At 40.3% G+C, this 16,362-nt stretch overlaps 1 protein-coding gene across 4 annotated transcripts in view; it reads left to right on the top strand.

The window, feature by feature from the left end:
* Window positions 1–16,362, top strand: part of LOC108880498 (ADAMTS-like protein 3) — a 247,289-nt gene that overhangs the window by 162,913 nt on the left and 68,014 nt on the right. For all 4 annotated transcript variants that reach the window (XM_018672035.1, XM_018672037.2, XM_018672045.1 and 1 more), the window contains exons 9-14: window positions 3,963–4,120; window positions 5,119–5,230; window positions 5,374–5,512; window positions 5,882–5,932; window positions 11,954–12,158; window positions 13,378–13,525. In XM_018672035.1, coding sequence (XP_018527551.1) covers window positions 3,963–4,120; window positions 5,119–5,230; window positions 5,374–5,512; window positions 5,882–5,932; window positions 11,954–12,158; window positions 13,378–13,525 — 813 coding nt within the window. The remainder of the gene's footprint in view (window positions 1–3,962; window positions 4,121–5,118; window positions 5,231–5,373; window positions 5,513–5,881; window positions 5,933–11,953; window positions 12,159–13,377; window positions 13,526–16,362) is intronic.

Here is a 16,362-nt window from a genome sequence, read left to right as displayed (position 1 = left end):
CTGGAGTAGAATGGCTGTGTGTATTATACTGTAGTTTATGAATATGCACGTCAGTGATCATGGCATCTTAAGTTCACTCAGGGCCTTGCACCACTACCATGACAGCTCTGGCTATAGCTTTGTTGGTAGAGCAGAGCAACCATGATTTGGGCTTGTGGTCTTGTGGTCATTGGAACGGATCCAAATCTCACCTGTGGTAAATCTGCTCAAACCCACCTCATTCTGGGCCACTCTACACCAATCAGCAACAACATTCAAACCACTCACAGGTGAAGTGAATAACATTAATAATCTCTTTACAATACAATGTTCTGCTCAGAAACCTTGGGGCCTGACATTCATCTGGATGTTACTTTGATACATGCCACCCAATTTAACATTGTTGTTGTGGACCAAGCACACACCCCATGGCAATGACATCAGGGGCCTCCCCCAGCATGAATGGCTCAAGGAATACGATAAAGAGCCTAAGGTGTTGACCCGGCCTTCAAATCCCCCAGATCCAAATCTGATTGGACATCTGTGGGATGCACCAGAACAAGCCAGATGTTGGAGGCCCCACCCTGCAATCCACAGGACCAAAATGATCTGCTGCCAATACCCCAATGCCAGACACTGCAGAACACCCTCAGAGGTCCCGTTTCCATGCCTTGACGGATCTCAGGGGGGACGTACGCAATATTATGCAAGTGGTTTTAATGTTGTGGCTGATCAGTGCATATCACGGAGGATTCAACTGCTGTAATGATGTTCATCATCATTTACTTCTTTGTGAGCTCTTGTGACCACAGTTAAATAAACACATCTTCCAGAATGAACTGTCAGTCAGTCTGTGTTTACTCCCATTTGTTTGTAGTATGTCAGTGTGAACATTAAATGAACCAGAATTAAATGGCATTTATGAATATTTTTTTCTTAGCATGTGCCAAATGAATGAAACTACAGGTATAGCTGTAGCTTTGACAGTGACCTTTCTATATTGATAAAAAATATTAGTAATTATGTGATATAGTTCTTTAGAATATGGATTGAAATATGGGGAAAGGACGAATATAAAACTTTTCCTTAAAACTGTTCATATTCTGGATATGAAATAAATCAAAAGGTTCTGAACCCTGTGATTTACCTGTTTAGTGTTTTAAGAATTGTTTGTCATTTGAGGTTTGCTGACCTGTTTTATTGCAGTTGAAAGGAGTGCAGCAGCCCACAATGAACCAACACATGTCAACAAGCCTTATCCTGCTAATATACTCAAGTTACAACAGTGCAGTACCCCAGAGAGCTGCAGAAAGTACTGGATGTGTGCTTTGTCAAAGGTTTCGGAATTGAAGAGTGTCCTAGGAATTACTTTCTTTAGAATAGAATAGAATAGAATAGAATAGGCTTTATTGTCATTGCACACACTCTGTGTGTGCATGTGTGTGTGTGAGGTGTGTTGTTGGTGGGGTGAGGGGAGCGGGTGGGGGGTATGGTGGGGTATGGTCAGTGTTTATTTATGGTCCGAATTGCCCAGGGGAAGAAGCTGTTGGTGAGTCTGGTGGTGTGAGACTTGACTGACCTGAAGCGCCGTCCTGAGGGCAAGAGGTCAAACAGGTGGTGGGCGGGGTGTGAGGGGTCTCCTATGATGGCCCTGGTTTTCCTGAGGCAGCAGGATCTGGATACTTTACCAGATCATTCATAAACTACCAGGAAATCAGTGTGGTGGAGGGGGGACACTAGAGGGAGAAGCTGAAGGGAGAGAGACCACAGTGAAAGAAAGGAAATCACACACTCATGCAGCTTGGCTAACCCAGCTTGCAAGTTCATGAATTCAAATCTAAATATCATTCTAATCATATTTTCACTATTGGTAACACAGAGTCCTCTTTACACAGCCTGTTTTGATTTTGAGTCACTTATTTTCATGATAGGAAAATACCATTAAAATGGAATGATTCTCGTTCTTTCCATAATTTTCCACAGTTTTTTGTAGGTTAAGTTAGCCTGCTAGCCTCAGCTAACTCTTATTGTTGTTAGCTAACATTAGCACATTATGCAGAGAGCTTTCTCTAATGATGAAATTTGCATGGACCCTAGCAGACCCTTGTAAGGCCCCAGACCACTCAAAATGGAGGACGAGACCAAATGGCTCCTTTTGTTCAGCAGACTAAGGAGAGCCATTGAACTCAGTCTCTCAAGGTTCTTCACCTTTCACACTTTGGTGTACAATTCCTCAGTTCCAGCCATAATTGCTCACTGTATGGCCCAGGACCCATAATGTCATCAGGCCATACAAAACCAGATGCTCTCTCTCTTCTCTGAAACTCCTCAAGAGTTGTCTAACACTCTCTGCTCTATTAACTCCTCGAAAGAGAAGCTCTCTCCTCTGAAACTCCTCAAGAGAGAGGGTTTGTCTTACTCTCTCTGCCCTGTTCAGTAAGAGAGCAGGGCCCCTTATCACTCTGCTGCTCTTCAATAGAAAGTATTAGTTGTTCTTCCTCTCTCTGACCTCCATAAAGCCCGCCTGAAGCACAGGCCTGCATTGGACTGAACTTTGATAGTCTACCGAGGGATTTAAGCCCAAGCATCAACAGGTAGAACTCAAGGTCTGCCAGCTTGGTTTATCAGCAAAAGGAGCAACAAAGAATTAGTGTGAAACTTTTAACTCTGCAAGGAGAACAAAGAAACAACCACTGATCTCCCCATGGACTTGGTAATGTAGCTGGACCTAGTTTACGTCACCTTACATAGCACAGCTTGGCTAAGCACAGGACTGTTCAACTTTGCCCAAGTATTGTATTGATTGAGTTTTGTTGTTATGTCTGTTTATAGTCAGGTCACTGATCAATGTTAACATGTTCACACATGTAGGATTGAAGGTATATGTTACTGTGTTGCATGCAACTTGCTGACCTCCCCCTTTAACCTGGCACCTTCTGACTTGGTCTTATACAAAGATACAAAATACTCCTTTGTTAATCTCCCCCACATGCCATGTGGTTGGTCCTAGAGGCCATCTTTTGATTCCACCATCTTGGTTAGAGCTTCTTTGTATTAAGTCACGTGGCTTAAGACAAAACAACCATCTTAAATTAGCCATCTTGCCATTGTCTGATTCCCACAGACACATGCACATGCACATACACACACACACACACACACACACACCAGTATATAATGTTTGTGTGATTAGGTTACATTTAAAGATAAATGTATGTTGTTATTTCATTTTAATTTTGGTCAAATAAATACTTTTGCATATTTCATATTTTTTTCTGGTCTGTTTAATGTTGTATGGAAGTGAATATTGCCAGCCTCTACGCAGCAGAACTCCAACTTGTACAAACTATAATAAAGGGTGATTTTGTTGTAGTTATTAAATTAATTATTAATAACTATCCAAACCAAGTGTAGTGTTAGTATACTTTATGAGACTGATTTAGTGAATCACTATGCAGATTCCAGCAGGTATCACAGATACAAGTGAGACAGATACAAAATTATTTTCATTCCAAGGGTGGCCATATTTACCTTTTAGAGATATGGAGAGAAGCTCAGTTCTGGTGGTTTAAGCAACTGACAGGACACTTCTCCTGGGCTACTTGCTGAGCCTGCTGCCACCACCACACAGACCTGAATTAGCCATGTAAAATCAAAAATGTAGTCATATTTTGTTGCACATTTATGGTATTTGCCAGACAGTTACTTTTTATGTTGTCTTAAATAATTGTTCAAATTATTTTCCTCTGTAGGTCTGGAATGTGGATATTCAATAACACATGCTGTACTTGGACTTTGTTAAATTAGCACTCATTTAACTACAAAGGTCTGAGGAGAAAGCAAAAGATGTGGCATGTCCACATGTCTTTTTTTGTTTGTTTGTTTTGCATATAACTTTTTCTGTTAAGTTAATGTTAAATTTTCATATAAATTTCTAAATCTAATTTTATAAATTTCCCTCTTGCTCTGTCTCTCTTTTTCAGCCATTGAAGCCATCTCTCTTCAGGGAAGGAGGGAGGAGATCAGTCTTTTGTCAACGGGCTCTTATGTGATAGGAAACACCTCTTTGGACTTTCAAAGAGGGACAGACAGGCAGACACTCAGGACGCATGGCAAACTCAATGCAGATTACATTATCAAGGTGAAACAAAGGAAAGGGGACAGGCTTAAGATTATAACTCAACAGCCTTAGGACTTTTGGCTTCTGATGTATATATTTTATTATTGCTACAAGAGATACAACATACATAAATCAGTCTGTTGCATTCAGCAGTGCAGGGGATTTTATTAGATTGTAAGATTGATGCAAGTGGCACTATTAGCATGTTGAAGAGGCCTGCTAAATCTAGATAGAAATAAATATGATGTCATAATAATAAGCTGTTTGGAAGACAGGAAGACAGGAATAATGTAAAATAACACCACCTTATCCTTTAACAGGAACCAATGTCATGCAATACAATGCAGAATTTAGATGGCAGCCTAATTACATGCAGTTACTGCATCTTGTCACACATCTCTTACCACAAGTGGCCTTTATAGTATGTTGTCAGCAAGTGAGTAGTGTTGATATTGGTCATTTAAAGGTCAATTAAAATACTATTTGTCTGTGCACACACTTAACAGTTGAAAGTTACTGTATGTCACAGCTGCTTTTGACTTAGTTATGTTAGTAGATGTAACAGTAATTTCTGGTTATGCTATATGTGCTCTTACAAAAGTTTGTGAATGGAGAGCACATTCATTAGTTTGGTCGACAAGCTCAAATCCTACCCAAAGTTATGATGAATGACTTACATGTCAAGGAGGGGCTGTTGAAAAGCATTTATTTAACTGTCTAAGGTCAAGGCACTTTTATTTTATTTAGGTAGCTCATTGCCCTTGAAGGAAAAAGGTATAATTCTTTCATCGACTGTAAAACTTAAAAGATTTCAGTTTGTGTCAGATTGTCAACTGTAAATTTATCTTGCACCTACATGAGAATTGTAATCACAACTAGAGAAGTGTGAACCTGTAGAAGACCATAAGATACTGGCAGTCAGTAAAGACTCAGCTGTGTTCTACTTTTCACTTTCTTTTCTGTAAACTGTACTCCTCACTACTTGACATAACGGTTTTCTTGTGCATACTATTGTCCAGATGAAGTACGGCGGCCCCAAGGACACAGTTGTCCAGTTTCTTTTCTACCAGCCAATCAGGTACCAGTGGAGAGAGACTGACTTTTTCCCGTGCTCTGTTACCTGTGGAGGAGGTGAGGTTACCATCAGTCAGCCAATAGTAACTGTAAACAGGCGTCTGCATGTTTTAATATTGATTTAACATTATTTAGGTTTTATTGATGCTCAGCTGTTGTATATCCAGCTTCACCAGCCTGTGTCCATTTTCCTTCTCCAGGTTATCAGCTGAACTCTGCTGAATGCATAGACATCCGATCCAACCAGACCCTGCCTGAGAACCATTGTAACAGCTATCCTGAAAACACTAAACCCACACCAAAGCTCAAAGAGTGCAACATGGACCCCTGCAAAGAGGGGTAGGTATCATTATTAGATGTATTTTGTGTAAGTGATATCACAAAAAACTTACCAGTGAGACTGGCAATACCAGCAAACATTTAACATTATACACAGTCCATTTAGTCTTAACTGAATAGTTCAATATTTTGGGATGTTCAATTAATAATTTTTCTCAATCCTGTTTGTGCCACAGGCTTTTTCTTTTTGGCATTGCTGTAGGAATAGCTTTGGATCTGACTAGGTAGAGCTCAGATTTTCCTGCCAGGCTAAATCAATCAAATTTTAACACCTGCTGGAAAAAACTGATTCTTACGACTTCTAGAGCTGCTATATTGACATCATAGTATCACAGACTCACAGTGTTTGTGATTCTTTGTCTCCTCTAGTGATGGATTCAAAGAGGTGATGCCATATGATCACTTCCAACCTCTGCCTCGGTGAGTAGAACCTACAGTCTTTCATTTTAAAAGTTACAAGAAACAGTACTTGTACAATACAGTGCTTCCAGTTTGAACAGGGTGTTGGCTGAGACCTAACACACCAGTGGGCAGAAAGTGTTAAGAAATTTGTGATTGTGATCACTGGTTGGAATATACCTATAAGTAACTGGGAGCAGAAGTATCCGTAAGTAAATAATAAATAACTAACTAACTGTTATGGAGAGTCCTCTCACATTAAACTTCCCTCTCACTGAGAAGTGTTGTAAATGCTCCACACAAAAAAAGCTCTGACAAACCGACTATACACTAACCATCTGGTGAATGTAATGGAGACAGATATTTTTTAGAATAGCGAGAGAAGAACATAGCATAACACAGGTTCCATATAAAATGTAAGGTGATGCCAGTAATGCAGCAGTAGTAATGATAGTAATGATGATTAAAGTATTAACTGCTAACATAGCAATACAACTAATAGCAGTATAAGTCATTTCTAATTCTAGCAGAAGTTGTTGAGTGGAGTTGTAGGAGCAGCAGGAGACTTGTCATCACAGATCAGACTCTACAGCTCCAGAGGCAGAAATACCTGCAGAAAGAGACAGAAGAGGAGAGAGAGACGGAAGAGCACAATACTACAGGAAAGGGGAGATATTGAGTTAATAACATGTTTATGGGATATGAATCCATACTGCGGAGAGAGAGAGAGAGAGAGAGGGAGAGAAGCTCAGCGCATCATGGGAGATTTCCCAGCAGTCTATAGCAGGCCTATAGCAGCATAACTAAGGGATGGTTCAAGCCTGGTCCTAACTATAAACTTTATCAAAGAGGAGAAGTGAACTTTGAAGTTTTAAGCCTACTCTTAAAAGTACAGAGGGTGTCTGCCTCCCGGACCGAAACTGGGAGAAGGTTCCACAGTAGAGGAGCCTGATAAATGAAGGCTCTGCCTCCCATTCGACTCTTAGAAACTCTGGGAACCACCAGTAAACCAGAATTCTGGGAGCGCAGAGTCCTAGTGGGATTGTAGGGGACTATGAGATCTTTAAGGTAAGATGGAACCTGACTATTAAGGGCTTTGTATGTGAAGAGGATGATTTTGAATTCAGTTCTGGATTTGACTGGGAGCCAATGTAGAGAGGCTAGCACAGGAGAAATATAGTCTCTTTTCCTAGTTCCTGTCAGTAATCATGCTGCAGTATTTTGAATCAGCTGCAGAGTCTAGAGACTTGCTGGGGCAGCCTGATAATAATGAATTACAGTAGTCCAGCCTGGAAGTAACAAATGCATGGGCTAGTTTTTCTGCATCCTTTTGAGACAGAAAATGTCTAATTTAGGTGATATTACGCAGGTGAAAGAAGGCAGTCCTAGAAGTTTGTTTTATATGTGAGTTAAAGGACATATCCTGATCAAAGATGACTCCCAGATTCTTTACAGTGGAGCTGGGAGCCAGGGCAATGCCATCTAATGGAACTACATCATTAGAAAATTTATTTCTGATGTGTTCAGGACCAATTATAATCACTTCAGTTTTATCTGAGTTGAGTAATACAAAATTGCTTGTCATCCAAGTTTTAGTGTCCCTAAGACAAGCCTGGAATTTGGCTAGATGATTGGTTTCATCAGGTTCCATTGACAGATAAAGCTGTGTATCATCTGCATAACAATGGAAATTTATGGAGTGTGTCCTGATAATGTTGCCCAAGGGAAGCATATACAGAGTGAAGAGGATTGGTCCAAGCACTGACCCTTGTGGAACTCCATGTTTAACTTTTGTGTACATGAAGGAGTAGTTGTTAACATGTACAAACTGAAGCCTATCAGATAGATAGTACTTAAACCAGTTTAGTGCAGTTCCTTTAATACCAATAAAGTGCTCCAGTCTCTGTAAAAGGATGTGATGGTCAATCGTATCAAAAGCAGCACTGAGATCTAACAAGACAAGTCCAGAAACAAGTCCATTGTCTGATGCGATCAGGAGGTCGTTTGTAACTTTTACAAGTGCTGTCTCTGTGCTGTGATACAACCTAAATCCTGACTGAAAAACCTCAAATAAACTATTATCCTGTAGAAAGTCGTACAACTGTTTTGCAACTGCTTTCTCTAGGATTTTGGAAAGAAAGGGGAGGTTAGATATAGGTCTGTAATTGGCTAATACATCTGGATCTAGAGTGGGCTTTTTTAGAAGAGGTTTAATTACAGCTGTTTTATATGACCGTGGCACATAACCTGTTACCAAGGACAGATTTAACATATCTAATACAGGACTGCAGCCTAGTTGGGATGGGGTCAAGGAGACAAGTTGAAGGTTTAGATGCCGAAATAATTGATGTGAGCTGGGGAAGGTCGATGGGAGAAAAGGAGTCAAGGTTAGGTTTTGCAGTTGAGTCTATGGATCCTGTGTTTTGACATAAATCGGTGCTGGTTGAAGGCAGGATGTAATTATTTTTGTCTCTAATAGTAGAAATTTTATCATTAAAGAAATTCATAAAATCATTGCTGCTGAGGATTATAGGGATGTGTGGATCTATAGAGCTTTGACTCTTTGTCAGCCTGGCTACAGTGCTGAAAAGAAACCTACACTACAACAAATAGAACTGGCTTTAATGTTTTCCACCTTGGGTGGGACAAACTGAGAACAAGGGCTTTCAAATGAATTATAATTTAGTTTAGGTTTCAGGTTAATTAAGCTGGAATTGAAAATGGCTGCGACTCCACCTCCACGGCCGGTGTCTCTGGGAATGTGAGTATTAATATGACTGGGGGGGTGGATTCATTCAGGCTAACATACTCACCCTGACACAGCCAGGTTTCAGTCTGACAGAATAGATCAAGATGGTGATCTGATATCAGATCATTAACTAGTACAGCTTTGGATGAAAGAGATCTGATATTGAGTAATCCACATCTAACTAGAAAATGCATTTCCTGTGGAAAATGCGTGTGAATGCTGAGAGCTGAATGAATCGCTGAAGCAATGCTTAAAATGGCTGAAATTATTGTTGAAATGCAAAAGAAAAAGTTGAAAGGCTGAAATTGTTGAAATGCAGAAGAAAAACTTTAAATTTTAAAGGCAAAAGTCATTGCTGTGAGAAGTGAAAGGTGTGGGCAGGAGAGGAGTTGAAGTACAAAAATTTGAGGAAAAGTTGAAGGGCTGAAAGCCAGAGTGGATGATGTCACCGCGTGACATCAAAAAAAAAAAAAATTGAAAGTCAAAAGTCATTGCTGAAGTTTAAAATGACTGAAATTATCAGAGAGAAAGGGTAGATGCAGAAGCTGAAAGTTAAAACCAACAGCTGAAGCATATATATATATTTTAAAAAGTAGAAATAGTAGAAAAAAGTTGAATGCAAGCAGGAATGTCCTGAATGAGCTGAACATTTTGATGGTTGAATGGTTTTTCTAGCACAAAGTATGTGGGAGTAGTTAGATGCCAAAAAACGTACGGAAGAATAATAAGTTTATTGAATAATAATAATAAAGATTTGAAGAACTATAGTGTGAATGCTCAGCATTCATGTAAGACTACAGCTCTGTCTCCTGGCCTGAACTCTGGATTGTCAGGGCTTTGGCTTCCTAATAAACTCTGTCAGATTTCTAGATATGAGAGACGCTCCATCAAAAGTGGGATGAATGCTGTCTCTCCTAATCAGACCAGGTCTCCCCCAGAAACTCTTCCAATGGTCTACAAAGCCCACATCGTTTTCTGGACACCACCTCGACAGCCAGAGGTTGAGTGAAGACATGCGGCTCTACATGTCATCACTGGTCAGATTGGGCAGGGGACCAGAGAAAACTATGGTGTCTGACATGGTCTTTGCAAATGTACACACTGAATCAATATTAACTTTAGTGACCTCCGACTGGCGTAGTCGGGTGTCATTAGCGCTGACGTGAATAACAGTTTCATTACTATGCTTATCCTTAGTCAGCAGCTTTAAATAAGACTCAATGTCGCCCGCTCTGGCCCCGGGAATACATTTAACTATGGTCGCTGGAGTTGCTATCTTCACGTTCCGCAAAATGGAGTCGCCAATCACCAGAGTTGGCTCCTTAGCGGGTGTGTCGCTGAGTGGGAAGTATCTGTTTGAAACGTGAACTGGGTGGTGGTCGGCAGTGGACTTCTGCTTACGACTACGCCTGTCCTTATGAACAGTCACCCAGCTAGCCTGCTTTCCCGGCTGCTCGGGAACTGCCGGGGGAATGCTAACAGGAGCTACGCTAAGCTGCTCCGCACCGGCTACAGGGGGCTGTTTAGCATTAGCTGCTGAATTAGTTCCATGGTGCGGAGCTGGGACACTAATTCGCTAAGCCTCGAGTACAGCAAACAGACTACATTTATTACACATTCCATTATCATTAAACGAGGCAGAGGTGTAAATGAAAATCTGATACGCAGAGCAAGAGAAGGCAGGAGAGGGAGAAGGAGAGCGAGAGGCCATGGCTGAGAGTTCAGCTAAATCAGTAGCAGAAGATAGCGTGATACCGCACAGAAAGCGGAGAGTTGAGGGTGATTTAGCAACTACTGTTACTGTGAATGTGCAGATTAAATTGGTGATAGATTCAGAGATGTAATGTCAGTAAAAAGAAAGTTTCTAGTCTGAGAACAGGTAGGCCAGAAACGATGATCACGTCATGTTTCTACTGCCCTTAATTGTAGTTTTAATAAATCACAGGGAGGGGCATAACAAAAAATGAAATCTGCGTAGTCTGTGTTGTATGGGTAGAAAAGTGGTGGGGTGGTTAGCGCTGTAAGAGGGTTCTGGGTTCAAACCCTGCGTGCAATTTGTTCTCCCTGTTCTCTCTCTAATTTACCAGTAATGTGAATGTAGTGTGTATGGCCGTTTGTCTCTATATGTCAGCCCTACAATAGGCCTACGACTTGCTCAGGGTGTATACCACCTCTGGCCCACTGTCAGCTGGGATTGGCTCTAACCCCCAGCAACCCTCGGCACAGATAATAGATGGATAGTCTGGGTTGTGAAAAAAAATAATAAAGGACCTTATTTTTCCAAAAATGTTTGACTACCCATCCTTCAGGCCATAAAGATTGAAAATACCTCCTCCCAACCTACCACCATTTTATATAAAGAAGGACCAAATGGTGAAAAATTCATCTTTGTTTAATTGTGACAGTTACTGTATTCTGTTCCACAGCAGCTGTCTCTGAAGGTAAAGCATTATTCATCAATCAACACAGACCTCTCTCCTCCTGAGTCTGACTTCAACTCAACCTCCCAAAAGTAGTGGAGTTGTGTGCTCCAAAGATGTGATGTTTTCAGTTCTCTGAGCTCAGCTTCTGGCGCAGTGGTCCTACTGGGAGTGATAGTGAATGCCTCACACTCTGTCACAGGGAGAGAACAGGGAGAGAACAATATAATAATCCACTGTTTCTTTTAGACTTGCTTGGCTGTGTAGCACTGCAGCAGTGTGCTACACATGCTGAAAAAGATTTCACCTATGTGAGTCAGGAGGTACAAGGCTTTTTCCAAGAAGGCATTCTAGATGTTAATCTATATTGACATGTCAAATACTGGGTACATTTTTACTGGTTAGTTCATTATCCGATTTGAAATTTGAAAAAAGACTTGTAGCTAAGTCTGATTTGATTTTATTCAAAATCAGCAGTATGACAGTATATTTACATGCTAAAGGTGCCTGCTGGAAACCTCCATGCACTTGAAAATCTATTAGAATGTTGTTTCCAGTGATTTAATGTTTTTGAGAACTCAACATCCAGATAATCATATTAAAGCTGAGCATATAGATTATCATTATCATTTACATTTAGATTATATTTATCAAAGATGCAAAAGAACAAGGCTGCTCATAACCTACTTACAAACAAAAATAAACAATGTAAGACAACATCTATAACTAGAATGTTACTATTCCTGAAGAAACTGTTGGGTCTAAGGGGTAAGTTAAAAACAAAACAATGAAAATTAAGTTTCACACACATCCACTTCCAGAGTATCCACAAAGTAAAATTAAGTGAGCTTAATCCATGTCCTTTATATGCAGCTGGGAGCAGGGCCCCTGGACCCAGTGCTCAGTGTCTTGTGGTGGTGGCTGGCAGAATCGCAGTGTGCTTTGTGTGGAGGACGACACCAATGGACAGTTCTCCCAGGTGGAGGAGTGGAAGTGCACCCACTCCCCTCTACCTGTCACTCGACAGATTTGCAACGCCTTCACCTGCCCTCAGTGGGTGGCAATGGAGTGGTCTCAGGTCAGTAAGTATCTATTTACACCAGGCATCTATACACTAGAAAGGGGGAAATTGTGGTATATTAGATGGTGTTGTCGATGTGAAGATGATGAAGAGAAGATCTCCGCTGACACTGACTTACTTGTATATAGAAGTTTATTACAAAGTAGTTCAGCATCGGACAAGCACTGCAGTAGCCTGTGAGAGGATCCGAGCCAATATGGATCTCCCTCCCTAACAGCTCTAAACACCAGTATATATACATTGGTTGTTTACATGGTTCATAGGAAACATCTGGACCTTAGTCAATACCTTCACTATTGAGAGGAAAAAGATAAGGGGAGAGGAAACCCTCACCCTTAACCTCTACTAGTCTGGGGGTCACATTCTTAACTCTTATCCTAAACATGAGCCCCAAAGGTTAACTCAGACATAGGAAACTCGTAAAAAGTGTATACATCTGGAAACCCTTAGACATTTCAGAAAGACAAAAACATACATAAACATCCTGTATACCACAAAATCATCTGAACTCAGTCCACCCAGCATCACTGCACTTTATTTGCAGGTATATAAGCCATTTTTAAAAATCTCTTTTGCTTTTACTTTTTTTCTATCAATCATCTATCATCTATAAACTAAAAATGTAATTGATCACTCAGAGCTTAAGTGATTAGTTCATTTATTTACTGATAGATTTCATAATTGATTAATTGTTTAAGTCAGTTATCAAACAGAACACCAAATGTATGGTTTCACTTGTTGCTTTTTTCCATTTTATATAATTGTAAATTAAATATCTTTTGGGCTGTTGGTCTAACAATACAAGCAATTTGAACACTTAACCTTGGGCTTTGGGAAACTGTAGTAAGCATTTCTTCTCATTTCTTGACATTTTGTAGACTGAACAATTAATCATTCTAAATAAATAAATAAATTGATAATAATAATAGAGAGATTAACCTAGTGGCTCCCTCCCTGAGGAGTCAAGACCTCCAAAATACTTTCACAGGCTTTCTTTCCATTCCTTGAAAATTACTGAATAATTTTACCTCTTTAAAAATATCAAAATATAAAATGTAAAAAAGAAAAAAAAAAGAAAGAAAAAAATCATGTGGAAAAAAGGTGGGAATCACTGGATTCATCATCAATGAAACTAACTGAAAACCGAAACCCTAACCATCTGTAATGATTAATGCCACTTGTAATATGTACAATATGCGATGCCATCCCATTGCAGTGCACAGTGACGTGCGGTCGTGGCCTGCGTTACAGGGTGGTTCTGTGCATCGACCATCGTGGGCAACACGTTGGAGGCTGTGAAGCAACACTCAAACCTCACGTTAAAGAAGACTGTCTGATCCCTGTTGCCTGCCATAAGCCCAGAGGTAGGACAGTAATAATTGATAGAGAGCGTGTGTGTATTGTAAGGAAGCTAAGACCATAATGGATGTTTAAAGCTCACAGGTTTATTAATTTATTTGGATATTTTCTTGTATAAACATTCTCCTATTGAATAGATGAGGGAATTTATTAGCACCAGAAGGCTAATACATGCATATAAGGTAACCAAATGCTGAGAGAGGGGTGCTGATTCTCATCCTAGCTGCATCACACGTGGTTGAAAACTACCCCAGTGCCAGTCAAGTCAAGTCAGTTTTATTTATATAGTGCCAATTCACAACAGAATCTCAAGGCACTGTACATATAGAGCAGGTCTAGACCGTACTCTTTATCTTCACATCACATGCAGGGACTGGCAAATTCCCATGACCTCTCTAGTAGCCTTGCAGGGGTAAGGAGTTGGTCAGCTCTTTTATGGCTAGATCGCAATCTGCACTGTTTCTCCTGAATCTGAGGTTTGGTGATCGTAGGTGCCACCATTCCAGCATCCTAATCTCATGTTGAGATGCAAGGAAGCTTAGGGCTTTGTGCTTGACCCCTGTGACCCTTCAGTCTTCAGTGCTGCTGTCCCTTACATTCACCAATCCAACCAGACCCCCCTACTCAGTTTATTTTTTATTTAACCTTTGTTTTACTGACATCATTATGCAAACACTGGCATAAGCTTTTTCCCAGGAGACACCCAATGCAATGAAAGTAATCTCATATTTTTTCACCCTACTATGCACAGCTTCTGTCTTATTTAGAAAATAAAAAATCCCAGTCAGGCTTCAAGGAATCTGCTCTTCTCAAAGTCTTAAATGATCTACTGCTGTCTGTAGATTGCAGTAAATGTACCATTTCAGTTAATTCAATTAACTAAAATTTGAACTATATCAATACACCTGATTTGATTTGAATGCAATATATGGCTTTTGCATTTGTCCATTATTAATTATTAATAAAAAATAACTTGACATCCCATTTGATATCTGATATCATCCAGACTATAGCAAAATATAGCATATGTACTGTAAATTGGTAATAAAACTACATTTCCTACATTTCCACTTCCAAGTACAGCATTTCCAGCAAGTACTAAACCGTTGCACACCTAAGGTCAGTTTAAAATGTGGATTTGGTCAAATGCAGAGGACAACATTCATTTGCCTTTATTTTCCTCACCACTATCAGTGAATAGCCAATAGCATCAATGCCACATTTGCAAAAGATAAGATAGGCATGGAACAGACTAAAATGGGGGGAGAAGAACATAGCAAAACGCAGGTTCCATATAAAGTATATATAAGGTGATGCAAATAATAAATTGTCATAATCAATAGTTCCATGGCCTCAGAATTCCTGCTAGGGAACAGAGAGGATTAATTTATATTTATTTAGTAGCTCTTGGGAAAAACACAATGGTCCCATAAGTAGGAACTTATTGTGGCTGACCTGCACAGTTTTCAATTATTACCAGAGTGAGCTAAGAAAATTCCATGGAAATTTTGGCCACAAACTCAAAGACCAGGGGCATCATTTACAAAGTTGCACATAGGATTTGCATCAAAAGGTGGAGTATGAATGAAACATGGAAACTGCTTACACACAAAAATACTATGTATTATATTTATAAAACAGCATGCATGCATGCATGTCCTGCATCAATTTCCCTTAATCACAATTGACTCCAAATGTGGTGCACCTGTGCCAGCTTAATGCAACGCCCACAGTTGTCTATAGATAGTCAGTGAAATGCCCCTCTAATTACTATTTAATCCCACTGAATGCATGAAGGCCATGGCAAACTCTAAAAATGGAATTTCACACATTGTGAAACTGAAGTTCTTGTTGGGGAGGTTGAGACAAAGAAATTTGTGTGGAGGACAGAATTTGGGCCAAAAAAATGGCTAAAAGGTGTTACAATGGCAGCATGTGGCAGTCCGACCTGAAAGTGGATGCCAAATTTGCTTAGCACTACACAGGCAGAATGTCTGTGTTACTGGCAGGGGAGAGGGGACCCCAGAGCACCTCCTGCTTGAAACTGGCTGGAATCATCAGGGAATCCCTCCTGCATGGAGTAGTCACACATGTCCAAGACACACCTGATGGTCAAAGTATGCAATTTGTATTCCCTTGTTTGCAATTAAGTTATGTTTGTATTTTTAGGGAAAAACAGTTCCTTTCACAAAAACAAGTGGGACTATATCAACAGAAACATTTTTGTTTCTTGTAGTTGCTGGATGTTCCACTGGGAACAGTGGTGTTGCAGCTGACCAGCTGAGTGTGAAAGGAGATGAGTAAATGGCTTAGACATTGTAGTAGATTAGATTAGATAGATACTATTAGATAGAAATTCACAGTTCCAGCAGCATCAACAAACTTAAGATAAAAGGTTGAAAGCATGCAATAAATATTGGGAATAATAATAAAAACACTGCTAATAAAAAACACAGTGAAGAAACTTCAAGTCCAGTGCAGATCCCAGTGCAAATAGAATGCCATATTTAAGGTGCATGTTGTACAGTGTGTGTGTATGTAGTGTGTAGTCCGTCAGAACAGTTGACATTAACGTTTTCCCCCCTTCGTGGAATTAAAGAGCCACATGGTGTGGGGGAGAAACGATCTCCTCAGTCTGTCCGTGGAGCAGGACAGTGACAGCAGCCTGTCACTGAAGCTGCTCGTCTGTCTGACTGTGCAGTGGATGTAGTGGATTGTCCATGATCGACAGGAGCCTGCTCAGCATCTGTCGCTCTGCCACAGATGTCAGGCTGTCAAGCTCCATGTCCACAACAGAGCCCGCCTTCCTCACTAGTTTGTCCAGACGTCCCTCTTCTTGATG

This window comes from Lates calcarifer, unplaced genomic scaffold (genome assembly GCF_001640805.2).
Source record: "Lates calcarifer isolate ASB-BC8 unplaced genomic scaffold, TLL_Latcal_v3 _unitig_950_quiver_259, whole genome shotgun sequence".
In the NCBI taxonomy this organism is placed as follows: Eukaryota; Metazoa; Chordata; class Actinopteri; family Centropomidae; genus Lates; species Lates calcarifer.
The sequence above is the reverse complement of the archived record's forward strand: the minus strand, read 5'-3'. Positions and strand labels throughout refer to the sequence as shown.